This window comes from Biomphalaria glabrata, chromosome 2 (genome assembly GCF_947242115.1).
Source record: "Biomphalaria glabrata chromosome 2, xgBioGlab47.1, whole genome shotgun sequence".
Classification (NCBI taxonomy): Eukaryota; Metazoa; Mollusca; class Gastropoda; family Planorbidae; genus Biomphalaria; species Biomphalaria glabrata.
Genome location: NC_074712.1, coordinates 8975386 through 9003049, shown reverse-complemented (window position 1 = coordinate 9003049; position 27664 = coordinate 8975386). Strand labels below are relative to the sequence as shown.

Sequence of the window (27664 nt, the reverse complement as noted above, 5' to 3'; positions counted from 1 at the left end):
ATAGGCCTATAGATCAAGACTTTGATTACCCGCTATGTCTGTTCTAAATAAATATATTCTAGACCAAGTTTAATTTCTGAAGATAATATTCGAAAAATAATAACGATCAAACTACAGCGGTTGTCCCAGTGTGGCCCCAGCTAGTATAATTCTTTTCCCAAAGATAATAAATAAGCTGTTAAATTTTTAGGAAAATCGTTGAGTCCTTTTCTAGATCAGTGCTCATTTTTTTCCGCCCAATTCCCATGAATTCGCAAGTTAAATAAAAGAATAGAAAAAAATAAAATAAAACAACAAAAAAAACAAACAAACAAAAAACAACAACACACAGACACAAAACTTAAACCCTGAGAGAAAACCCAAGCTTCAAAATCACAGTCAAACAATAACAATCATCACCTCATTTCGGCTTTCCGTTATAATCCGTTACGTTATTATAATTATCTCTAGACTAGACTTAGACTTAGGTCCTCCCGCGCCGTTCGGCGCATTGGGCGGCAAGCTGTCTCCATAATGATCTGTCACTGGCAATGTCTGGAGCCTCCTCCCATCTGGTGTCCACTGTTCTGAGGTCCTCCATGAAGGTGTGTCGCCAGGTAATACGAGGACGTCCCTGTTTGCGCTTTCCTCGTTTTGGCTTCCAGGTTATCGCAACTCTTGGTGTGCGTAATTCATTTTGACGTAGAACATGTCCCGCAAACCTCATGCGACGCTCAGTCACAACCTCACTAAGTGTTCGACTCCCAGTTCGGCATAGGATTTCCTTGTTTGAGATCCGGTCTGTGTAACTGACTCCCAAAATCCGTCTCAGCCATCTCTGTTGAGCCACATTTAGTCTTTTCTCAATTTTGACAGATGACTTCCACGTCTCACATGCATATGTAGCAGTTGGAATGACGATTGTGTTGAGAAGGTGTATTTTTGTCTCGAGTCCAATGGCTTGGCTAGTCCAAATAGGCTGCAGCCTTTGGAAAATGCTCCCTGCCTTTCCTATTCGACATGCTACATCATGGTAAGCATCTCCATCATTTGTTATGATGCTGCCAAGGTACGTGAACTTATCCAGCTCTTCAAGCTTTGACTCGCCAAGTCTGATGGGGACACCCTTTGCCTTATATCCCACTCGCATAATTTTAGTCTTATCCAAGTTTATGCGGAGGCCAATTTTGGGTGCCTCTCTGTCTAGGCTCTCCGTCATTTCTTGAATGCATTTATTTGTAGCCCCGAGTAGTGCAACATCATCAGCAAAGTCCAAGTCCATCAATCGGAGTTGTTCATGCCATGGAATACCAAAGGCAGTCTGGTTCATTGCTCTCCTCATTATGTAGTCGATGGCTAGGAGGAAAAGGAAGGGAGATAAGATGCACCCCTGTCTCACACCTGTCTCGATTGTAAAAAACTCTGTTGTTCCCTCTTCTGTTTTAATGCAGCAACTAGACTGACTGTAAAGGCGTCGTAGGATCTGGACGAATTTTTCTGGTATACCGTATTCTCTAACTATTTTCCATAGTGATTCTCGGTGGACACTATCAAACGCTTTTTTGAAGTCCACAAAACTGATCATTAGCCGTTGTTGGTACTCAAGACTTTGTTCTATGATATTTCGTAAAACGAAAATCTGCTCTGTACATGATCTGCCTCTTCGGAAGCCTGCTTGTTCTTCTCTGAGCCTTTCATCTACAGACTGTTGAAGCCGTCTCAACAAAACAGTGCTGAAAACTTTGCCTGGGACAGAGAGGAGAGTAATGCCCCTCCAGTTGTTGCAATCTGCCAAGTTGCCCTTTTTTGGAAGCTTTACAATCACTCCCTTTTGCCAGTCTTCTGGGACTTTTGAAGTTCGCCAACAGAGATTTAAGAGATCAGTCATTCTGTTAACAATGCACTGTCCCCCATATTTTAGCATTTCTGCTGATATCATGTCTAGTCCTGGTGCTTTGTTATTCTTTAGCACTGCTATGGCCATGGTAACCTCCTCAGCAGTTATTGGGTCTGTCTTGACCTTGAGATCATTGTCTGGAGAGGGGTCCTTGAATATGTAAGTTAGGTCTGGCGACAGTTGGTTAAGGGTCTCTTTAAAGTGCTCTACCCATCTTGCATCCTGTTCTTCTTTGGTTAACAAAGTTTTGCCTTGCTTGTCTTTTATTGGTGCCCCATGTCCACTCTTTGCTCCAGTGAGATCTCGGACAATACGATGGAGGGTTTTTGTGTCATTTCTGCTTGCAGCTGCTTGTGCCTCTTGTCCCTTCTGCTCAATCCAGTCCCGTTTATCTTGCCGACAGCTTCTCTTTACTTTCAGATCTGCTTCCCTATAGGCTTCTTCCGCTAGGCTGCGATCCTGTGTTTCATTTTTCTGATCTCGTCTACGTTTGGCCTCTTTCCTCTCATCTATCAATTTCCATGTTCTGTCTTGTATCCACCGTTCCTTGTATGAGCCTCGCCTCCTTCCGATAACTTCTTCCGCGCACCCAATAGTGGTATCTTTGAAGTTGGCCCACTCTTCTTCAAGGGTCAATATATCTGCAAGAGCCTCAAAGCGGTTCGTTAGTTTCAATTGGAACTGTGCTGCAGTATTGCCGTCTTTAAGCTTCTCTACATTAAATGGGCGGGGTCGTGTGGTTTGTTTTGGTTGGCGCTTCAATCGGAGCTTACATTTGCCACTGACAAGGTAGTGGTCTGAGCCGATATCAGCTCCTCTGCGGGTCCGCACGTCTAACAGAGATGACCTCCATCGTTTGGAGATGCAAATGTAATCTATCTCGTTGAAGGTTTCTCCATTTGGTGATCGCCATGTTTTTTTGTGTATTTGTTTGTGCTTAAAATATGTGTTTCCAATTGAAAGGCTGTTGGATGCGCAGAGAGAAATCAAGCGCTCGCCATTATCACTGATGTTTTCTGCAGAGCCATATGGTCCCATTACATATTCAAAGCCAGTTCGGTTGGGATTGATTTTGGCGTTAAAGTCTCCCATCAGTAGAATTAGGTCGTGAGTAGGTGTTTCATCAAGAGTGGTTTGTAGTTGATTATAGAAATGATCTTTGATGGTATCTTCTGCATCCTCTGTAGGAGCATAAGCTTGGATGGTAGTGACTTTAATTTGCTTTGTTTGGAGTCGAGCTGTAATGATGCGGTCACTGACCGGCTTCCAAGCAATTAGCGCTGAAGCTGCTATTTTAGACATGATGATTCCTACACCACCAATGTGCTCCTTGTCATGTCCTGAATATATTATTGTCTTGCCATCATTGATTATTTGTCCACTTGATGTCCACCGCATCTCGCAGATCCCAAGGATGTCCAGCCGGTAAGAGTCAAACTCTCTTAAAAGTTGGGCCAGTTTACCGCATTGATTCAGGGTTCTTACATTCCACGTGCCTATAAGAGTCGGTTTCCTTGCGTTGAAAGGCTTGCCATGTATCAGGTATTGGACTTCCAGTTGGCTTTGATCCAACACCGTCATCAGGGTTTGGCCGCCCTCGCCGCATGTATAGTTTTCATTATGTGTCGAGTTTGCCGTTTCTGTAGCAATAGTGGTTTTACAGGGTGGGGTCGCTAGCCCCACGCCAAACCCTCCTCCTTTCTCACCCGGGCTTGGGACCGGCATATGGCGGAGTTGTCTACTTGTCTCAGATGACTTAGATCTTATTCTGGTACTACTAGAGATATAGATCTACTAGATTTAACTAGATCTAGTCTAGATGTAGATGTTTTTTGTTTGGTGTAATGCACAAATTGTAAATTGTAAGACAAATTTCCTTACGCCACTTACGGCTACGGATAATAAAGATTATTATTATTATTATTATTAGAATCTATATCAAAACTGAAGTAGTAATAATAACTAATAAGTGGACTAGCACTACCCTAGGCCATAGAGTCTAGACTAGTGTGTCTAGAGACTAGATGATACTATATAGATCTAGATCTAGAAAATCTAGTTACTAGAGTCTAGAGTCTAGATCTAGTGTAGTAGTAGTCTAGTAGTAGAGTCTAAGTACTAAGTCTAGATACTAAAAGATAGTCTAGACTAGTTAATAAATAAAGTTATTAAGTTATATTTATAAATATTAAAATATCATTATAATATATCATACCACTCGGGGGTCAAATCTCTAACTTACTTAGTTACACTGTTAGTCTGTTAGTGTTACACTTATTAGTGACTAGATCTAGTCTCTAGTCAAAATAAATAAGTCACTAGTCTAGTGACTAGTCTAACTCAGTTCAGTAACTCTAGATTCTAGTTACATTCTAGTAGATGATCTACAAAAAATAATCTACATCTAGACTAATCTAGAGTCTACATCTATGATTAATTAATGATTGACGATCTCTAGAGTCTAGTCTAGATTTGTTGGTAATACTAATAGTTTAATACTCATACTGTAATAGACTATAATGACTAGATCTAGATCTATATAATATATTTAGTAATATTAATATGTTACATATCCGCTTTTGATTTTACTGTTTTAGCCTTTGCTGCTTTAGGCTATATCTACTATCTAGATCTAGGTGTCTTTTATTTATTTACATAAAATATAATATGATTATTATGATATACATGACATAGGCTTAGCGTCTATAAAATTCACTGATTTGCTGCACTGTAGTCTGTATTACCGTAGTGTAGAGTGTAGAGAACCGTGGACAGTACTGATAATACTGATGACTGATGTTGATATTGTAATTCAAGTAATAGTACTGCTGTACTGATCTGGAATCAGATGTAACGTCTCATCTGTCTGAAGTGTCAATCTGGTGTTCTACCTAACTATTGACTCATTTTATATCTAGAAATTATTCTAGATTTTAGATCTAATAGAATAGATCTAAATTTAGATGAGATCCTTCCTGCATCAATAGCTGATTAGCTCATTTATAACAATAATATATCAGGACTATGTTGACTAATCTAGATTTATATAATAATAATACTGATCAAGTATGATATGATAATGATGAGTAGACATAGCAATAGATAGAATAACTGACATGCCAGATCTAATATCTTTAACTATTTTACAGTGATGTAGATCTTATGTAGAGAATAGAGAAGTAATTTTAATCTCTTGACTAGGGTTAAGTGCTAGTGAGATCTATTGACAATTGACAAGAGATTCTTTAAATGCAGATCATAGCTGCCTGGTGGTGTGGTATGTGTACTCAACATGTTCGGTCAACTCGAAGGTCCCGAGTTGAATTTGATACCCTGCCTGCTGCCATCCACCATCATCCTGCAGGAGATTAATATAGCACTAGGAAGTAGATTATCTTCAACTCTGAAGGAACATCCAAAACATGTTAAAAAAAACAAAAAAAAAAACATATTGTGCATTTCCCACATCAAGCAAGACTTGCCTCATTTGGTATGACTAGGCTATTAACCTCAGAAAAACAGAAGTCATTTTTCAGAAGTCTCCAAATAGAATTTGGCCCACAAATCAATGAAAAAGAAGAGAAACTTAGACATTTAACATTTTAACACATTTTCCTGAATATATTCATTAAAGTTAGTCCATTTTGTTATAGTATACAAGGAAAAGTTCTTTCTATTTGAGAGGAAGTAGGTTCCCCCCTCGAGCCAGCAATCCGGTTTGTGGGAGTGCTATAAGCTTCTCCAGCAGGGTCCAGAGCATCTCAGTATTAACTGTCTAGAGAAATAGAGGACCATCTGGCTAACGTCAAAGTGCTTTTGTTTGCCTCCATATGAAAATATGGTGGAATAGGTCTTGAATCTCCATCTACCAATAAAAATATATGTTTAAAAAGCAGTAGTTTTCACAACCCTTTAATATGTCTCTAAGACCTGAATGCTCTCTACAAAGGTTGCAGGACACATATTTATGGCACATAGAATAGTTATTGCTGAACAAAAGTGCAGATGGTAAAAAGACAACAGCTTTACGTCAAATGTGATGAAATACGCATATCACAAGTGGGTCTATGTAGTCTTGTGAAATACTGCAAGTGCAAGACATGACATTCTGTCTGAATATGCCCTATTGTCTTGTCATCATTTCTGAAATAGCAATATTGTGTATCATAGTTCTCTCTAAGTTTCCCTAAGTGCACTCCAAATGGGCAATGACAGCTCTAAACTGTGCTAGAATGGCCTGTTCTTCTTGCTTTATTTGCATCTTTCATTTAGATCTAGATTTTCATTACTTTGTATTTTGACATCCTAGATATTGGGAATCCAGTGTTCAGTGATTGCTAGATTGGTTATAACAAATAAAAGTAAAGTTCCCCTTTCAGACATTATAATCTATGGGCAGATGATGTAAAGGTCATCTGTTTCTGTGGCCTATGGTTAACTGTAAAGGGTGTCCTGTGACCAGCACAATGACCAACCGCCTTTACTTTTCCCTAACTAATGTCTGGTACCCATTAGAGCTGGGTGGACTCAGAGAAGCCTCTAAAGATCCCGAAAGTAAAAGGATCTGTCTACTCCAGGATTCAAACCCAGGACTCTCGGTTCAGAAACCAAGTGCTTTACTACTCAGCCACCACACCTCCTTTTAACAAATATGGTAAAGAATAAATAGTCTAAGCTTCGATTCATATGAAAAACAAATTCCCTTTCATGTACAATATCATGGTCCTGATGATTATGGACCATAATTATGATACAATTATTCTAAGAAATGTTAAGATTTTTTTCCCTTAATATTGCCAGAGACAGTTGCTGCTGGTCAAGTACAATCGTTAAAATTAAGTTTACTGTTAAATGGTAGTTTTTACGAAGCATACGAACTCAATATATCACTCTCTTGTCTGGTAAAAAGTTTGTACACATTATTTTTCCCACACCCAATCTTGGGTGAAGTTGAAATTTTGCACAAATATTTCTTAATCACATTACTGATCCAATCTAATGATACAATTACACGTAGTATAAGCTTTGTTTGTTTTTTTAAATAGTGTTTTTCTTGTTGTTTTTTTTAAATTCTTTGAGCACTTATTATTCTTAATATGAGATTCCCAACATCAAATTCTGTATACAACCTTGGTTCTTTTTTAGCTGCTTGTTCTTGTAGCTCTCCGAATTTTAACCTTTGTTGTTCTATGTTGAAAATGTTTAAAAAAAAAGACAACAACCTTTAAATGTCTATTTATTCAAGAACACTAATTGTCTTGTATTTTTTTAGGGAAGTACCATGAAACGGTCCAATCTCCAGAGTGTCAACCACAATCAAGATTGTGCCAAAAAACTTAAAACTATACATCTACCAGAAGAAGGAAATTCATTCATCCTAGAAACGTTGTCTCAACATCATGACAAGCCCTTCCCTTTTTTCAAGGAGCCAAAAGAAATTGGAAGTTTCAGTATTGATGAAAAAAGGCAGTTCCAGAATGATAGAAGACAATTGCGAATCTATACTCCTCCTTCCAACATGAAGAACTGCCACTTTGATCTCAGATTAGGTTATTCATCAATGATTAAGAAAGATGAAAGCATTTACAATTATCTAAATAATTTGTTAAGCTGGATTATGTCCAACAAACAAACAGTGACAAATCTTCCTTCTAAAACAAATGATCAAAAAACAGATAAGTTTGAAAGGTAGATGCCAACTATTTTTTAATTTTTTTTTACAAATAATTTATTCCTTATTAGTATTTAATATGCTTTTTTTAAATTGATAATTTCCGCTTCCCAAAGTAGCATTATCAAATCACATAAATATAGGAGAAAATATAAAATACTATCAGGTTGGATATGTGATGACCAGCAAATAGCAACACTTAGTATGTTACAACAAGACTTAATTGTAAATACAACTTAAATTGTTTCCTAAAAATATTGTGAATGTTAAGCTACCTCTTAATAGGAAAAAAATGTTTTCAGATTGAATACTGACTTTGTATGCTGGAGAGGTCTGCTTACAAAACTAGCATGCATTCCTTATGAAAATAAAGAAGACATTCTTTTGGCTGTGATCAATTTTAGAGGAACATACTACATGTGTGAATATCATACAGAATCCAAAGTTGAACAAATAAAAAATGAGACACCAAGACAGAAAGAAATGTGTGCCTGGGGTTTTAAATTTGAGCAATACATGACAGCAGGTGACATATATAAAATATTCTGAAAATAGATGCTTACTTTACTTTCTTTACAAAACGTTACCACTCTTAAATCTAGGAAGTATAAGCCCATGCAAAATATTAGAAAGCTTAAATCCATGTATGTACAGTAGGAAGTGTATGCCTTTGTACATTTAAAAAAATATATTTTTTTCCCTTTAGATTGAGCTGTCATATCCTTATATATTTCATTTACAGATAGAAATTTGGGAGTTCCAGTTACAAATGTGCCAGTCAACACAAATGTTGAATTTGGAAGTGTGGCCTGCACTCGACTTGGCAATCATTCTTTATGTAATTATTTAGCAATCAATGTTTATGCTGTTAGAATACATTAAGTATATCTAAGTATATAGGCCTAGGGTGTGTGTATATATATTGTCAAGTTCTTTATATTCTTAAACAACAAAGAAAACTATCAAATCATTTTAACAACTGCAACATTTATCACCACATGTAAAAAAAACTGGCTACATTTCATCTACCTGTATACCTATTTCACCTAGCTTAATCTCTCTCCAAATCTAAAATCATTAACTATAGTTCAAGGTACTGGTTCAAAATTTTATATGGATTCTTGTTCTGCCTATGTATTAACATATTACTCATTCAAATAAATGCAACCAGACACTCTCACAAAACAACTCCTTAGATATTTATATATAAAACTTAGGGCTATCAGAACAGGTGAACTTTACTTAACATGCACAATGAAGTAAATTTTAAAATTTGTTTTTGAAATCAAGTATTTGGTGCAGAAGTTGATTGTGAAGACCTAGGCAGTACAGACAGCAATAAGTATGTGGAGTTGAAGACATGTCGTATTACGGAATCTCAGAGACAATATGAAAACTTTTGCAAGTATGTCATTGTAATATAAGCATTAGTGTTTCGTTTGTTGAGTTCATCTTAGACAGCAGTTAATGTAATTTTAAACCTTTGAGCTTTTGTTGTTTATTTTTTAAAACAAATATTACTGCCATTTACAAATCACGGATTCTTATTGTTCTGTAGAAGGCACTTAAAAGATGCAAAAATAAATGTGTAGTAACCTAATGAAACACTACAAGAAGACATGTCTTGTTCTAGGCTCTATTGAACAAGAATGATAAAACAGTACACACACACACACACAAGCTGACCTGTACACCAAGACATTTTGGCACACAAGAACAGATCAGTTCACAACACACAACAAGAACAAAAAAACACAACATATTGAATTTATCAATGATAAATATAGCATCCATCAAATTAAAAAAAAACAACGTTGATACTAAAAATCCTTGCCAAATGTTCGCTATTATTCAAATGTTGTATGTATGCATGCTATGTATTTGTATATATATAATTATCTCCCTTTTCAAGGAACATCTGTAATTTAAATTATTCTTGATTTCCTAAATAATCCTGTTTTAGTTATAAATGTATAAAGCTTTTTTTTTTAATACATTTTGTAACAACAGGTATAAACTCATCAAGTGGTGGGTACAGAGTTTTCTTATTGGTGTACGCCACATTATCTGTGGTTTTCGTGACGATAGAGGCCTGGTTCAATATTTAGAAGACTTTAGTGTCTCTAAGATTCCATCTATTGTTCAGGTAATATAATAGATGACTTGCTTGCTTTTTTTGAGTAGATAGTAACTAGGGCTCTAAAGAAGTAAACATTGATTTAATCTACAACTACAGCAAACATTGTCAAACTGCTGAGTATTATTTAAAATATTTTTATAAATAATAATTTATAGGTATTAGTTGATTGCTTGAGACCTATCTGTTTAAAACTTTTTTAGATTAGTTTGTCATTTTAGTTCTCATGTTTATGTTTGTAATGTTATCACAGCACCTTGAACCTACATTTCGTTTGTTAACAGCGCTCTGTTGATTAAATTATATGAGTTTTTTTTAACCCTAATTCTATTTATAAAATTAAAATATCCAGTACTGGCTAAAAAAGCTTTAGGGTTTGTTGGGTGACTAGTTTTAAAGTACCAGTAGCCATAAATATTGGAAATGGTTCAATCAAGCATTATAAAACTATTAAAATCCTTGGTCGCCTAATAAATATTTCTAAAGTGAAGTAATAATTTTGTGAACTACACCCACATTCTTAGAAATGTACATGGTTACATTTCAACAAGTCAGTAAATGAGTGAACATGGAGCTTTTTTTTAAATGTATCTTTATGTTACTTTTTTTTTTACCAAACTTTTATCAACTTACTCCATTGGTCTTGTCAAAATCTTTTACACATTATTTCTGCCATTTTCCATTCTTGGATCAAGTTTTTACTTATTATTCATTGTCGATAACACATAAATCAAAGAAAAATAAAGTTAATGAATTAGTCATAATTAATTATTTGGAAATTGTACTAAATCAGCAACAGCCACATAATGCAGAGAATTAGGTCAAACGTTACAAATTATAAACTAACAATAGACTAATCAAAATAATTTTTATAAGTGTTTGATGTTGTCACCCAGTCATTGGTTTGTAGATCCAAACAGCTAAGTACAATTAACCAATGTAGGCATATTAAATTCTTAATGAAATAAACTAATCACTTGAAAGTAGATAAATGTAAAATTACAAATGAAATAATAATTTGAACAAAATGTCACTCAATACAAATGAATGTCTTTTTTGTTTTTTGCTAGTCTGCTCTTCACACTAGTCCTTTTGACTCACTTGCCAGACCACCAGGTGATTTCAACAGAAACTCTTCAACCAAAACATCTGCCCTACTTTCCCCATAGCTACAGCAGCAAAATGCACCCACACACTCCATGACACTTGAATAGCTCAGTGGCAAAACACATAGGTTCCTTTTTGAACACCAAATTTAAATTTTGAGTCGTTAAAAATGAATCACATATTGATTCCAAATAATTCATGCCATTTCACTGAGTATAAGCAAGGTTGTTAAAAAAGTATTTGTTTCTATTTAACTAGTTTTCTCTCCTGTACAAATCTAAGTTTTTTGCTTGCATAGAACTTATCATTACAGTGTACTGCAGTGATTTGTTTTAGTTGTCATATTTTATACAAATAATTGTTTTACTACACTTCACAGATTAGAAAATCACTGTCTAGCCATGTGCTCTTTATAGTAGCTGTTAAATAAAATATTAAATATGTGTGCCTATTTAGAATTGAATTTACTTTTTAAATGAAAACTTTTGGTGCTAATAAATGGCAGAATAAAGAAAACACTACTTACAAAAATGTAAGCCTGTCATAAATATTAATGTTGATAAAGAAACCTTTTAATGTTTTGTCTATTTTCTTGGATGAATTACATCAGTTCTTTACTTTCAGATGAGACACACTCACTCATTTAAAATCTTTACAAATCAAATTTAAACAACACAATCAAAGTGTTTCATAATATCATTTAATGAAAACATTGTTGCATTAACTTCTGCATAGTCACATAATTAAAATAGGCAATCCTATAAATCTGCTTCTCTTTAGGAAACATTGCAACAACCCTGGAGACCAAATGTCTGTTTCAACTTTTTAAAAGCCTTTTTGGATTTTATAAAGGCAAACATTGCAGATGACAGCAGGTGGGAATTTCCATTTATAACTCTTTCATAGGTAGGAAAAAAACACACATTTTTTTAACACTCTCCACTGGCTCACCCCATAACAATGAAAAAACCAATGTTCCTTCTATGGGGCTCTAACAAATTGTATTTTAGAAAATATAGAAGTTCGTGATTCAGGCCATCCGTTCCATGCACTAATGGCACAAGGGGAACAGGAGCAATTTTACAAATAGTCCTAGCATATGAATTAAGAAATGTTCCTTTCTGAGTATATTATTAAGTTGTGTTTTTGCATTTGTAAGTTATGGTTTAATGAAAAAGCAGACATACAGGTTAAAGATTGGAGAATGAACCAACTAATGAAATTCAGTGATGCCAATTACAAGGTGTCCTGACATGACCAATATATAATTCCCTTATAGAGAACTATATAGTGTGCAGGGGCAAATTATATATCGGTCCAATTTTTTCTTATAACTGAATAATTTTCGTTTTGCATATATCCGCCCATTTAAAACAATTACTATAATAATTTTTACATGTGTAAAACAGTTTGTAATAGTAACATGGTAAAAAGCTTTTATCAAATTACTGGTACAGATTATTTTATATACATTTGAATTGATTAATGTAAAGTTTATGTAACAGTAAAAAAAAACATTGACATAATCAAGAGAGAAACTTGTATGAGAGCTGTTAAAATGCTGTCAACATATATGAAAAGGCCAAGTCTGATTTAAGTTTAGCAGTCTGCAGTAATTAAACTACAGTAAAAGCATGGTAGGTGTAGATCAAAATGTGTACATATTTTGGTAGACCATTGGCATGATGTTAGTGAATGCTTGGCTCTGAATGTGAACACTTAGCATTTGCCTTAAAATGATGTGCTGAATCAAAGCAGTTTCCAAAGAAAACTAGCTTGTTAATTACTTGCCCAGAGACTTATGCCAGAACCAGAGATCAGAACTGAGGACTTTTTATTTTCCAATAAAATCACAAGTTAGATGTGTAGTTGAAGAATTAAAGAGTACATCTATGAAAAATGCCAAAGAATTGTTGAAGCTTTCATGTGAAATAAAATTAGCTAACCAATTGAATACTTTACAAGCCCAGTGGCTCACCTATTGGGAAACATTTTTTTAATAGTCCACTGTGTGATGTTTCAGAAGTTTACATCATTCATATCTTTAAAACAACAAAAAACTAAGATATTGTGTATGTTCAATAGTGTACTATGTTAAGTTTATTGTTGAATGTATAATTAATTTATTTTTTTAAACTTTTTTTCCTGTAGGAATGTCTATGTATTCAGATGGCAGCCAGGATCACCAGTGACAGTAGAAAAAAGAAAAGACCAGAACTTTAATTTTCTCCCCAACTGGTACAGAAAGTGGAGTGCATGGGATAATTGATCTGGAGAATCAACAGTGATAGATTCAGGCTGCTTAAGGGGATGCCAACATGATCTGCAAGAGGAAACATGCCTCACTAAACACTGGCAATGGAATGGCATCAGTTCATCAATGCCTGGAACTGTTCAAAAACCTTGACTAGATTTTCATTGTAATTGTTAATCTGAGGAGAGGAGAAAAAAACAACAATATTTAAATATACATGTCCAAACTAAAAATGCATTTCTATGGAAACAACAAAATATTTCAATCTGAAGAAAGTCCATTGAGTAACATGACCTAAGAAATAAAGTGATGAACTTAAAATACAGTTTATTTATTTCAATAACTAGGCTTTAACAACTTGACCAGAGTGAAAATGTTTAATAATGAAAATCTGAAAAGAATGGTATATATGTAATACAACTAATAAAGATTCTTTCTAGTGGTGGCAAAAATGCAAATCTAGCACTCTTTCAACTAAGAATATTTCAAAGGCTTTTAGTTGTATCCACACATCCCCCTCCAATAAAAAAAAAGCAAAATTAGCTACTAATATTTTTGGATTGTAATTCCATTAATATAGTAAATCTTAAAGAAATTCAAACAAAAATTAAGAAAAACTATAGCATATTACTGTCACCAAATTCCAGGGAAAAAAAAGGGAGGGGGGGGGGTTGAACCTCAATATAAAATCTAAAAACTATAGTAATCACATAAGTGTAATAGAAAGATTTTGAGTTTCAACCCCTTCACCCAAACCAACAACAACAACAAAAATTAGTTTAATTTGTCTTTCTTCCAGTTGCTGGATTCTACTATTAAAGTAAATCTACGAGAATTCAAACCACTGCCTTAAAATAAACAAATCAAACTACAGTTATTTGAGGTTAACGACCCCCCCAAATAAAAAATTAAAAAAAATTCACATGCACTTTTAAAGTGCTGTGAATTTCTAATTTGATATTTAACTTGCTTATTTTTGTTACAATAATAATAATAATAATCTTTATTGTCCTATGGAAATTCGTCTTACAATTTGTGCATTAAACAAAACCTTGTAACTAGAAAAAAACAAAATGTACAATCACACCAGATTCACTCATAATTTACATGTGAAAAGTTTATATCAAATTGTTTCTATTTAATGATTTGATTGCCAGGGGAACAAAAGAGTGTTTGTGTCTGTTTGTCTTTCTTTTGTGATGGTAAAATCACAAAATCCTGACCGAAAGGGTGATTTTTTTTTCTTGAATCTGTTTAGCTATTTTATGAATGTTTTTCTCAAACAGCTGCTCAAATGGGATTTGTTTTTTTGCCAATGACTTTACCAGCAGCATTTAGGATTCTATGGAGCTTATTTTTATTTTTAATGCTCAGATTGCCATACCAGCAAGATATCACATTGCAGACACCTCAAAAAATGCATTTTAAAGTTCGGAATCCAGAAATGAGGTGCTCTCCAGGCCCCCAAATTTGGAAGAGAAAGGTATCAACTGCCACCCCACAAACTCCAGAAAGAACCCTACTCTAAGGTACAAAAAACCACCAAAACAATTAATGGACTGTATGTAATTAACATTTATTAGGTACATTTTGATTACATGTGTCTGTGTGCAATGGAAAAAATTTGCCCCCCCCCCTCCTGTCCATCCTGACTACGCCCAATCAAGTCGTACTAATCAAGTCTGTTTAAAAGTACGGACAAGGTCATAAAAACAAGCTATTTAACATGTTATGATTACTAGTTATGAATTGAAATAATCTCCATGTAGTTTATAGCCAGAATTATTTGAGGTTGACGTGCCCAAATGTTGGACTTATCCTAAACATTACTGTTCAAAGTAGGTTAAATGATGATCCCAAACACAAGCAATTAAAAACAAACAAATAGGCTATATCAGAGGGAAAGAGAGCAGGCCGTTTCAATCCAATGTAACAAATACTAGAATCCACAGGCTAAAAAGTTTGTTATAATGGCAATGTTAACATGCAGACCGTTTATTGAAAGTTCAAAATGGGATGTTCTGGCCATTAATAAACAAATCAATGGGTGCAGCTGGTGTGTAATGCTAGTGTGATTATAAAGACTATAATGATTATAAAGATTATTTTAAAAAAAAGGGTGGGAGATTAGACAGCTTGAAAACACAGTGAAAAAATGACGTGGTGTGATTAGCTAATGAAAAGTTTAGGGGAAAAAATAGTGAATGGTGAGGGACAAAATCAGGTGCAGAAATTATTACTGCTAATAAAATCTCCCTATTATTGAGCAATTTAGTACTTAAGTAGAAATTATTACTGCTAATAAAATCTCCCTATTATTGAGCAATTTAGTACTTAAGTAGAAATTATTACTGCTAATAAAATCTTACTTTTATTGAGCAATTTAGTACTTAAGTCCACAAGAGATTTTTTTTAAAAGGTTAAATTAATAATGTAAACGAAGTTCCATTTGCTTACTAAATATGGAAAACCACAAAGTCATTTTTGACTGGAATAATTTCAGCCACAATATGAAGGAAAACAAAGAATGCTAACATGAGCATTGACAAAGTCAATAAAAACATGTTGAATACTTGAGAAAGGAACATCCTTAGAAAAATATATGGAGCTATAAAAGATAAAACTGGATGAAGGACATTCACCAACCAGATGTGCCAACTGTATAAAGACTTGGGACAAATAAAAAAAGAAAAGATTACCTTGGGCAGGTCACAATAAATCAATGCTGAAAATAGTGCACCTGCAAACCCAAATCAAGGGCATAAGAACAAGATAATCAGATGATGTAAAGATGAATCAAAGGCAGACCAAGAACAAGATAACTTGATGGTGTAAAGATGAATCAAAGGCTGACAAAGAACAAGAGGACCTCAAAGGGAGACCAAGAACAAGATGACTTGATGTTGAGATGAATCAAAGACAGACCAAGAACAAGATGACTTTATGATGTAAAGATGGATCTACAACAGCTTGGAATTCAGGCTTGAAGGCAAAAAGCTTGTCAGAAATCTGAATGGTAATGTGTTGAAGAAGGCATGGGATGTAGTGCCACCAAGTGAATTTTGATAATTCTTTTTCACTTGCATACTACTAGATATCCCTGGTAAACTTATTTTACAATTATGCAGGTTTTATATATAAGATATAAATCTACCTCTTCAGTCTTGGCATTGCATTTCCTTTGAAAATTGTTTCTCTCTTCTTCTTTTGATGCCTCCAGCTCCTGAATACAGTTTTTCTTAGCTTCCATTTGACTATGTAATTGAGAAATCTCAGATTTATAAACTTTAAAATTGCTCTCTAGCTTTGACAGGTGCCTATAAAATATCACAAAAAATATAATGTCCATGGTGAATAACTAAAAAAAGGAAAAACATGTACCAGTACTCTTAACATATGTAGCTTTGTTTACTGCTAATAGTAAGTTAACATTCTAATATTTTCTCTTTTTCTAATATCTAGATTATCTCTTTAAAACTTAATCTCTCTAAACATAAAATGTGTAAGCATTACTGTTTCAAGTCCATGAGTTGTTGGTAGGTGCTCTTCTTGTAACCATCTACTTGATGCTGGACTTTGTTTCTAGCCTCCTTCCGAATAGCCAACCTTTCCATCAAGTCCTCTTGTTTAGTCATGCTCTTTTTGAACACCTCTTGCTGCTCCGTGATGTATTCTGAAAGCTGTTTGATCTGGCTGTCCAGCTCACTTAACAAAAGAAGATACGGTATAGAGTTTTAGTGGCGATGGGAATACTTCTATTACACTTCATGAGAGAATAACCTACTGGTATTACAGATGAGCTAACACAATTGTAAATGCCCAAATCAGACTCAAGATACTCTATTCAGGCTGTCAAACATAGTGTTCGCGGGCTGCATGCGCCCCCAACCAATTTGCATACGGCCCACTTGGCCAACTCAAGAGTTATCAAAATGTTAAATTATTAAGCGTTTAACATTCACCACTACTTTTCAGGTAAAATATTTACTGCAAAAAAACAACAACAATAACGTAACAATCTACTTCGTTAAACTTATTAACTATTCTATAATGATAGAACAAATAATTCCTTCAAAAGTTTGTTTATTTATTAACTTCAAATTATCTTTCAAGCTATCGTTTAAGATTAGTGTTGATTTGTTAACTTTGTAATTATTATTAATAGTAAATAATCACATTATAAATAAGCCAAAACTTGAAACTTCAAGGTAAAGACAAAATTGTCACAAGTGCGTGTGATGATGTGAAGAGCTTTCAAGCAAAGATATGACTGTGGATAAACCAAATATCAAGAGAAAACCTTGTTCACCTCAACGTGTCAGGAACTAAAAAGATTAAATACTGCATTTGGTAAAAATGTCTGCACCTGGAATCATTATTAGATGCTTTCAATGACCGTTTTCATGACTTTGTTTCATACGAGCAAAAATTTTCGTTGTATGTATCTTCATTTTCATTTGCTCATGAAAATGCTTACAATGTGCAACTAGAGCCGATAGAATCGCTTTGTTAAAAGCAAAGTATATAGAAGTGGCTGTGACAAAATTTTACAGATATTTATCTGAACAGTATGTTGAATTTTGGAAATGTGCAGACAAAATTCTTGTTTGCTACTTTCTTTAATGAAAGCTACAAAAACACCGTTCGAGATTATCTGTTCAAAATTTGTCATCAGTGAGGAAAGTGTCAGTGGCCTATCAAACCTAACATTAATAAACTTGTATCCCAGAAAAGATGTCAAGCATCAGGACAATGAAAATAATGTGTAATCATAGTAATTTCTAATAAAAAAAAAATTATAACTAAGGGACAGGTATACCATTAATAATTGTTTGTTTGTCTTACATGTTTCGGATGTTCCTTCAGAGTTGAAGATAATTACTTCCTAGTCCAAACCTCCCGCAGGACAACGGGGGATGGGAGCGGGCAGGGTTTGAACCCGGGACCATCGATAAATCTGAACGACAGTCCAGCGTGCAAACCGCACGACCAGGCAGCCATCCAATTATTATTATAATTATATTCTATTGCATTGTTTCTAATTTACATAAAACTAGTAGACTATGTTTGCCAACGGATTTTTTGGCTGCGGCCCTACAAGTCATAGTAAGTTTTATGCAGCCCATACACCTTAATGAGTTTGACATGCCTACTCTATATCATCGTCTGGCTATGAAGTGTCAGATATCATGACTGAACTGGATATTTCACATTGACAGAGTAGCTTACTGCACCCAAAACAAGAGCATATTCACAGACTAATATAATCAACCTATTTTAACATTAACTTAAAAATATTGCTGAAAAAGATCTTAAATAATTATTAAAATAAAGATGTTTTAAAAACTATATAGTGACAGGTAGTGGGATAAAATTCCCCCCCCCCCCCCTCTTTTTCTCTTACTTTTCTTTCTCCATATCTTGTGTCACTTCTGTGCTTAGTTTCACAGCTTTTTGTAGCGCTGAATGTTTTTGAATCGTTGTTTCCTGAGAGAAAAAACAACAACCAACAACAATTAGTGATGCTCTTTAAAGTAAATATATTCAATCCATAATTAGAGAAAGTCAAAGAGCATATTTTCATACTGACTCATTCACCACAGGCAACTTAACACTACCCATGAATTTCAATCAGCAACTGACTATAAACTATATTTACACAAAATGAGATCTTTGATTTATGGCTTGTTAAATTTTCTTTAAACAAGTAGCTCAGGAACTAAGAGTGTACTAAACCAGCCTTCACGATGCAAAAATTATGAATAATGTGCCTTGAAGAAGCACTAGAATGTTTCAGTTTTATCAGGATAAAATGGTTTTAATATGACCAATTTAATTTTTACAATATAATTAAATATTCAGGAACAAACAATTTTTTTATTTTTTTATGCTAGATCTGTAAATCAATAAAAACTATTTCCAAATAATGAATGAACCACCAATCCTACAAGATCTGAGACCTCAACTCTAAATATACACTCATAAGTAAAAATGTTTAGGCTTATTAAAGAAAATGATGACAAACTGAATTACATATACATAATTGAATAGCTCCATGGTTTAATGAACAATATTAGAACTCATACAATAGTAGGATGTGAAGTGGCATAACAAATAATTAAACAACAAACTTAAAGCCAAAATGTAATGGACCAAAAAAAAAAAGTGTTGTTCTTCCCCAAAACATACATGTTTAAACCCAAACACACATGCACAAAATATGTATGTATCATTCTTTTTAAAGGAAAAACAAAGTGAACATTTATAATGTATCTAAAATATCCAGCGATAAAACATATTGCATATTGATATGAAGTAAATCTATCAAACAATACATGCAGAATGTAAATGTCTGCTTACCAAACAATACATGCAAAGTGTAAATGTCTGCTTACCAGCAACTGCCTGTTTTCTGATGATTGTCTTTCTTTAGTCCTGAGCTCTTCCTTCAGTTCAGAAACTCTTTCTTTAAGTCTCTCCAGCTCTTTACGAAAACGTTGTGGGGACTTGACAACTTTACATGATAAAGCTTCTAAATTTTGTTGTATCTGTAGCACATCTTGTTTAAATCTCTCCTACATGATTTATGAAATAATAATAATATCCTATAGTGAAGTGATAGTGAAGTTCCACATGGTCTCCTTTCAATTAGATTTTAGTGTAAACCCATTAACAATATTAAAAAAAAATCAATACTGTGAAAGTGAATGCAAACCAAGGAAAGATTAATGACTCCTGACCCAAAGAAAAACTGCTTAAAGGAAGTCAACCAAGGCTAAAGTGGGTAAATACTTTAGGGACCTGTAACAGTCTGGAGCATATTTTGAAAACAACAGATAGGATTAAATGAAAGGAAGTAGTGAAGCAGGGCTGATGATGTTTTTGAATATTAATTTTGTTATAAAAAACAAAAACCCTTAGATCAATATATGTCAGTGACTCGCACAACCAACAAAGTTGACAAAGGTTAAACTTATCTGTTTACATTTTAACTTTTTTTTTCCTAAATAGAAGCTGAAAATCCCTTTTAAATCATGCCCGTTTAAACAAATTTTGTCAATAGTGTTTTTTTTAATTTTGGATTTCAAAACTAAGAAGATACTGTTTCAAAATTACTAATAAATAAAAGCCAAAAATATAATAAACTCTTAATATGTTTAAGTGTGCTTTAAAGAAAGGAACTTGGTTATAATATATATATGCTCAAATATATATACACACACACACACACTCATTATGAATTAGTTCTACAAAACAGGTTAGTACCAACAGAAAACTTTTGTATTACATAGATAAACTGAGATTCACTTTGTACTTTTCATAGTAGAAAAAAAAAAAAAAGGTTTATGTCACTTACTTTCTCTAGTTTTAGCTCTGCATGCCGAAGCTTCAGCGATTCAGAAATTCTTTTCTCTTCCTCACTTTCTCTTGTTAGTTCTATAATGGGTAGTTTCTCTTGTTCTAATTCTTCTGATTTCTACATGGTTCAAAAGAAATACATTATTAACTAGTTGATGAAATGGACCCAATTACACATTTTAATGAAATAGCTTCAAAAAAAAATTAATAAAAAAAAAAAAAAGGAAATGTTGAAACCTCTTTGATTTCTGCTTCTAAAACAGGTTGCTCTTCTTTGGTCTTTTCATATTCCTCTTTCAACTCTTTATTTCTGTTACGTGCAGACACTGATTGACCTACATTCACTTGCTAAGTAAAGAAAGAAATAATGTAGAAACAAACAATACCAACACTTTGAGATTTTAGGATTATAGCAATAATGAAGAGTTATTGCATCTTCCCTAATAAAATAAGGATGTTACTTCAAATAAGAAGATTTCTAAAAGGATTCAGGGTTATTTAATGTTAACATATATATATATATATATATATTTATATGCTGAGCTTCATTTTCTCCTTAAGTTTTAATACAATTAGTGCAGCTAACACAATTTTTAAAAAGAGAAATGAGTAGCTAAAATGAACATCCCTTTTTTTAAAAAATTATGGTGATATATCAGTTTTATAAATTATGGAGCATCCACATACAAATTTTACTCACAACACGCTGAATGATATTTTCAATCAAGGGGCGTCTGATTTGAGTGTGTCGAACCATATTGATAAATAAACTGGACAGCTTCTGAATTCTATCTGAAGCTAAAAACATGTCTCGCATTTAAACTTAGTAAAGCTAATTAAGTCATTTTAAATAATTAATAAGTACCATAAAAGAGCATAACATAACTAAAACAATTGGAAAACTTGAGTGATCTCAAATTAAGTTGGAGGCTTATAGTTTTTATTTAGTATTTCAGGACCCCCTGAGTTCACCAATCTCTAATGAACACCTGATATTTTTTAAGAAAAGATAAAGATAGGTCCTGGCTAATGAGTCTCCTATTAAATGTTTCATATTGAACAGGGAAACTTTCACATCCCCTCCCCACTCTATTTTTTTTTTTAGATTATCCCTAAATATGAAAATTCATCAAAACCCTAGAAAGAGTTGTATAAATATTCCTTAACATTTTCACATGCCAAATTAGCCAATATTTTTATTTCAAAGGAACTAGAAGGATGATATTATAAGTTGGATTCCCCCCCCCCCCCCCCCCCCCCAAAAAAAAAAAAAAATCCTGTAGTAGCACTTCTCATGGACCCCACAACCCACTAAATGTATATTTTATTTGGATCAATATACAATCCATTTTCGTGACTTATTTAGCAATCCACAATTCAAATAAGAGAAATTATGTCTTATATAGTGATTTGATGGTCTTACTTGGGCTGACCAGATCTCGCAAAGAGAAATCTTTAAATCCTAAGACATTAAAAACTCTGGCCCTAAATTTTGGAAGTAATAAAAAAGAAAATCATTTCATGGTTATATACTATTTCAGAACAATGAAAATATTAAATAAAAAAAAATCTAACTTGTAAAGCAGAATGTAAAGAGTATGTATGTATGTCCTTTATAGAAATCAAAACATTTTGACCAAAGTAAGGAGTATGTATGTATGTCCTTTATAGAAATCAAAACATTTTGACCAATCTTAATGAGACTTGGCATGAACGTTCCTTAGGAGCAGTTATTCTAGGATGTAACGTTGTCCTACATACAAAAGAGAGTTTACCAGATTTAGTGGCATCTTTACATAGATTTAAACTATTAAAACAACAAAGCTGCCTTTTATTACATAACATAACAAAAACAGAAAAAACAACAACTGAATAATGCCAGGTAAAAACATTGCTAGTTATATATACATATAAATTTGACTACTGAAAATAAAGATGAACATACAAGCATAAAGTATATGCCATTAATGCACAGCCTTCCTCTTTATATTCGTGATATGACTTATCCACAACACTGACCATCAACATTTGCTGTAAAAAAAAATAAAAAAATGTAAAAATGTAGTAATGTTTCATTACATGATTAAATAAAAGATGGATGGGTAAGCCTTTTTTTTTTTTTTTTTTTTAAAAGCAAGAGATATGTTAAGTTTATGCTTATTTGACCAATAAAAATAATAATTATAAAATGCAAGTTACTAGTGACAGATTATACTCAAGGAAACAATTCTCAGCACCAGACATTTCACTTAAACAATTCCAATCTAATGTCACTGTATGCCAGTGTTGTTGAGCCTTTTTCGACCTGCAGGCCATAAAAATTCCCAACATGCTTGTGATGAGCTGTATTAGTGCAGAAAACACAAATCCCTAATCTAATGAAGAAAAGCTTTATTTTACAGAGCAGGCACAACTTTCCAGGAGCCAGATAGCACATAGTCACTGGCAGAATATGACCAGTTGGACTTAGGCATGGCATCACTGCTTTATGCTCAAATGTGGTAACTACCAATAATTGGACTAAATATAAGACATATAAAAAAAAAATTACACAACAGCTAACCTGAACAACTTGATCAATTGATCTTTTGACCTGAATTTCAAACATTTCTCCATATATAGCATGCCACTTCCGAGGCTATAAATGAAAAATAAATAAAAATCAGATATTAAAAAATATAATTTGTCTTCCCTTTTTGTGTCTATGATAGTAATCTGGAGGTGAAGCCAAAATTTCAGACTGTATCCCTTTTTTCTCTTCTTTTTTTTTTATTACCAGACTTCCCAACCATAAAGTTTAACTAGAGAAGATATTTAATAAGGACATTTCCTATTAGATTTGTTTCCCTTTGTCACGTACACAGTCTATATTTAGCTTGTCGACGGGATTTGAGCTGGCTCGGGGAAATCCAGACATGCAATTACTTTCAGTTTCAAAATGAACATTATTTGTTTCGAAATGTTGATTGTTGCTGCATTTATTGGTCAGATTTCAACCAAGCGGCAATGAGATATGAGTAACATGGCAAAACACCCAAAGCTTTGTAAATTTCTATATTTTTTAATCAGTCTTGTTTTGGAACGTGTTAGTGATAAGATCAGCTTGTATGAAACGTGAAATAGAGAACTTGTACCTTTTTGTATTAGAACTCAGTTATATTATTGTGTAGATCAGTTATTATATTCAAGTACATTTAACCATTGTAATTATTTGTGAATAGCTTTTTCAAGTTCTGAATTAAAGTAATTGTTTTAGATGAAGAGAAGTTTCTTTATTGAATATAGAACGTACTTAGATCGTATTGTCAAATAGTAACTCCTAGATCTAGATGATCCTCTTATCAACTGGCAACTTCTAGATGATCATCCTATCAACTAGTAATTTCTAAATGATCATCTTATCAACTGACAACTTTAAAATCCTCTGCAATCACGATCATTGATAGTCTGATACAATCAAGATTGAACGTGATATCTGGCACCATTGATGAACGTGATACCCTTCTTACCCATTAAACATGACACCATAACATACATTATTTTTTTATCAGATAAATAGAACTTGAAATATAGACTAATATTTATATATATATATTAAAAATGAGTATAACAATATAAATGAAAAACACATCTTTCTTAAGGAAAATCAACATCATAAAATACATCTAGGCTTCGTATAATTAAAAAAAAATAAAAAAATGCTAAAATAGTTTTCTTAATGAAAGCAACAATGACTAAGGGATACTTTTTACAAGGTAAACAAATATTCAAAACTAAATAACAAGATTCATATTAAATGAAAGCAGCATAATTGCATCCATACTTACATCAGGTGATTTAAAATCCTTTTCAGAAATATCAATCTTGCAATCCCTGAAAAAAAGGCAGATCTCTGAAATCGGAAGGATAGGACATTCAAAATCTGTCATGTTAGTCTCCTGATCTGAAAAGTACAAAAAACTTATTGACGGGAGCAACAAAATGGAAAAGGAGAAAAAAAGCTTTTTTTTTTTTAAAAAAAAAAAAAAAGGGGGGGGGGGGGGTTGAGGGAGAAAGACCTGAATTCGAACTCATGGCTCAAGCCTTCTCAGGCTTAGCTTCTCAATCCAACATGGTAACCACTCTGCTAAAGGAGAGCCTATGAACATGGAAGATTGTATAGTTATCTATTGTTTCATCTCATCCTATTTTTCATGTTGTGTTCACTAAGGGGGACTAATTCAGCTTATACCACCACTTCAGTCAAGTACAAATTCTTTCCTTTGTTTGAGATATTAAACAGTGAGTTGATAAAAGCTTTATAAAAAATCAAAATAGTAACTAGTTATGATGCTATATTATATGCAATAACTCTACATGTCAGTGGTTATCATTTTAATCATGGCTTCCTTATTTGCAATTTGCACCACATAATATACAGTAAATATAATAGACTTTAGAATAATATAAAATTTTGAACAAAATTGAACCAACTACAAAAACACATCTTTTCACTCGGGCAATCTGGAGTAGTCAAGACCACTGGCGGAAAATGCAGCTTTTATTGCATCATTCACACTGCATAGCTAACTTCTTCCCACAGTCACTATAGAAACACATACACACACTCCATAACAAACCTTCAGACATGACAAAATAATTAACTTTGTTTTCCTGAGGCAGGAATTTTTCTTCAAAAGAAATTATTCTTAAATGTAATCACCTTCCAGCTAGCTATTTTAAAAGAAGGACAAAAGACATTAAGATTATCTTAAAAATTGATGTTGTTCATCTATTTATTTTCAAGTTTCAAATTTAATCTGTTTAGCTGTTTAACATATTACATTTACCTAGAAAGTCTTCCTAGAGACTACAAGCTCAAGCTTCCATCTATTTCAATCATTTAAGCCCAACATGCAATAGGCGAAATGGGTGTATAATAAAATTAAATATTTTAATATGTGATAGGATTATATTTGTTTTTGATAGAATTTAACCTTTTAGAAACTGAATGATTTATTGGCAAGAGCTGCTTTATCATCAACAGCATCAACTATTCTGAACCCTCCGACATGAAAAATGAGAATGAAGAAGAGGAATTGGCAAGAGCAAATTTATATCATACAGAGACATCTATCATGCAGCGTGTGTATATTTTTAAAATAAAAATATGCCTAGGCAACAAAATTATCAAACTTCCTTCATTTTATAAATGTCTCCTAATTAAATTGTAATGAGATTCTAACTTAAGAAAAAATAATAAAATTATTAATATTTATATACACAGTAATTTTATCATTCCTAGCAGTAACCCCAGAACACTATAAAAATGTATGTATTTTTTTATTTACTTGATTAAATACAGGTACTTTTACAAGGAGCATTTAATGATCATTATCATGCATTCAGCTAAAAAAAAACAAATGTCAAGATTTGATCCTTTCACACTCTGTATCTTTTTAATAATATTCAGTATTACAATAAAAAAACAAACTCTTGGCTGTTAAGTTCACCATATAAATAGATCTAATAAGACCATATTATATATAGTCTAGATATATACATTTACAAATCTAGTTATTCAGCTATATTTAGTATGTGAATGATAAATGGGATATTAGAAATACAACTTTGAATGCATATATATGATAATTGGGATATTAGTTCTACAACTTTGTCACAGATCATGTTCTAATAGTTTTCTTTCAATTGGCTATAATGTCTTTTAATTAAGTATTGAATGTCTTCAATAGTCTATATATAAGATATATATAGATTATAGAATAGATCTAGCCCCAGCTGGCCTAGCTAATCTAGAATCTAAGATGTTTCACTAGAAGTAGAAGTCTTTTCAATACTTAGATTTAGATCATCATCTTTATCTAATATCTCTAGATAGATCTAGTCAATCTAGATCTATTTTTTGACACAATTTAGATCTAGAAATCTAGATCTATGACTAAAACTATAGTGACAGTATAGTCTACAGTACTCTACAGATCTAATAATTTCTAAGTCTATATCATTTATCATCTGTTGTAATGATTCTAATCTTTTATTTTAGACATTCTAGATTCTAGATCTACTAGAGTCTAGTCTAGTCACTTCACTAGAGTAAGACTAATTCACTTAAAAAACTTATAGTTAATAGATCTAGAATCCAGATCTAGATTAATGTAGAATAAGGGTAAAGTAAAAGTTTGACTATGACTAGATCTATGTGATTATCATTATGAATGACTACGACTAGATTGTCACTACAGCATCTACACACTAGCCTCACTTGACTTGCTAAGAGTAGCCAGACTTCTAGTAGATCTAGACAATCTAGATCTAGTAATAAATCTACTGATCTAGATCTAGTAGTAGATGATAGATCTATCATCTAGATAGATAGATTGTCATGACTATGTAGTATGTGACACTATGTAGACTATGACCTATTAGATGTCAGTATGTGACACTATCATTCACTATGACCTATCAGATGTCATATGTCACTATTACTATTATTAATATTATTATCATTATTATTCATTATATGCTTGTGAGTATATTATTATTATTATACTATTTATACTACTTGACTTAATATTAATACTAGATCTAGATCTATATCACTACTATTATATGATGAGTCTAGTCGGTCTAGACAATGATTAATGATTTTTATAATCACAATCTGAATCTCAATCTACTAGGACTAGATCTAGATCTATGTCTATGTAACTATGTTACTATCATCTAGATCTAGAATCTAGAGTTACGAGTAGAGTCTTCGTCTAGTCTACATCTAAATCTAGAGTAGCAGTAGCAGTCTAGAGTCTAGACTAGTCTAGAATAGAAGATTATCAAGATACATTTAAGTCTAGATTACTTAGATTTAGACATATTAAATTAGAAAATCAAAAGGAAATAGATCTTAGTACGAAATTTTGTTTGTTTAATGACACGATTTTTATAGATCTACTAGAATTTCTAAGTTGAGTAACTTACAATAAAATTTATGAAATTAGATTATTATGACAACCATTTAGCTATTTCCGTTTAAAACTGGCGCTACCCGGAAATGCTCACCGTGGCGTCATGCTATAAAAAAAATAATATGATGAAAAAAAAACGAGCATATTTTATTTTTACGCTATTTTAACCTCTATATTTGCTTTTTAAATATAAAATAATAATTTTTAAATATTATTTAAATTTTTAAATGTTTTATTTTTATATTTGTAAGGTATTTTTCACCAAAAATAGGTAAATTGTCTCTATACATTGTAGTAC

At 32.9% G+C, this 27664-nt stretch overlaps 2 protein-coding genes across 7 annotated transcripts; one reads left to right on the top strand and one right to left on the bottom strand.

Annotated features, from left to right (window-relative positions):
• The first annotated feature begins 316 nt into the window (after positions 1-316).
• On the top strand, positions 317-13232 carry LOC106064039 (decapping and exoribonuclease protein-like). Of its 6 annotated transcripts, none has more exons than XM_013224325.2 (8): positions 317-425; positions 7149-7564; positions 7850-8073; positions 8290-8385; positions 8838-8952; positions 9558-9693; positions 11572-11666; positions 12943-13232. In XM_013224325.2, exons 2-8 carry the CDS (start codon positions 7158-7160, stop codon positions 13058-13060), a joined length of 1191 nt encoding a protein of 396 aa, XP_013079779.2. In that variant the 5' UTR covers positions 317-425; positions 7149-7157; the 3' UTR covers positions 13061-13232. The 6 variants fall into 6 exon arrangements, with proteins under 6 accessions (XP_013079779.2, XP_013080499.2, XP_013078321.2 ...); XM_013225045.2 differs by lacking the exon at positions 317-425 and adding an exon at positions 3514-3647; XM_013222867.2 differs by lacking the exon at positions 317-425 and adding an exon at positions 3687-3731.
• On the bottom strand, positions 11473-27472 carry LOC106063142 (uncharacterized). The gene is made up of 13 exons (XM_013221808.2): positions 27380-27472; positions 24232-24347; positions 22968-23042; positions 22350-22435; positions 21828-21889; positions 21105-21202; positions 20642-20752; positions 20403-20522; positions 19441-19620; positions 18450-18532; positions 16559-16750; positions 16200-16362; positions 11473-13223 (listed from the first exon to the last, which is right to left on the bottom strand). Exons 2-13 carry the CDS (start codon positions 24331-24333, stop codon positions 13161-13163), a joined length of 1335 nt encoding a protein of 444 aa, XP_013077262.2. The 5' UTR covers positions 24334-24347; positions 27380-27472; the 3' UTR covers positions 11473-13160.
• Between the last annotated feature and the right edge of the window lie 192 nt (positions 27473-27664).

Bases quoted from the DNA above. Each gene is read 5' to 3' on its own strand.
- LOC106063142 (XM_013221808.2), bottom strand. From the start codon at position 24,333: ATGACAGATTTTGAATGTCCTATCCTTCCGATTTCAGAGATCTGCCTT. The intron at 21,203-21,827 runs GTAAGACCATCA...ACATGTTTTTAG, and splicing joins GCGAGATCTGGTCAGCCCAA to CTTCAGATAGAATTCAGAAG. The intron at 13,224-16,199 runs GTAGATTTATAT...TCCTCTCCTCAG, and splicing joins GCAATGCCAAGACTGAAGAG to ATTAACAATTACAATGAAAA.
- LOC106064039 (XM_013222867.2), top strand. From the start codon at position 3,702: ATGTTTTTTGTTTGGTGTAATGCACAAATT. The intron at 8,953-9,557 runs GTATGTCATTGT...TTGTAACAACAG, and splicing joins CAATATGAAAACTTTTGCAA to GTATAAACTCATCAAGTGGT. The intron at 9,694-11,571 runs GTAATATAATAG...GCTTCTCTTTAG, and splicing joins AGATTCCATCTATTGTTCAG to GAAACATTGCAACAACCCTG.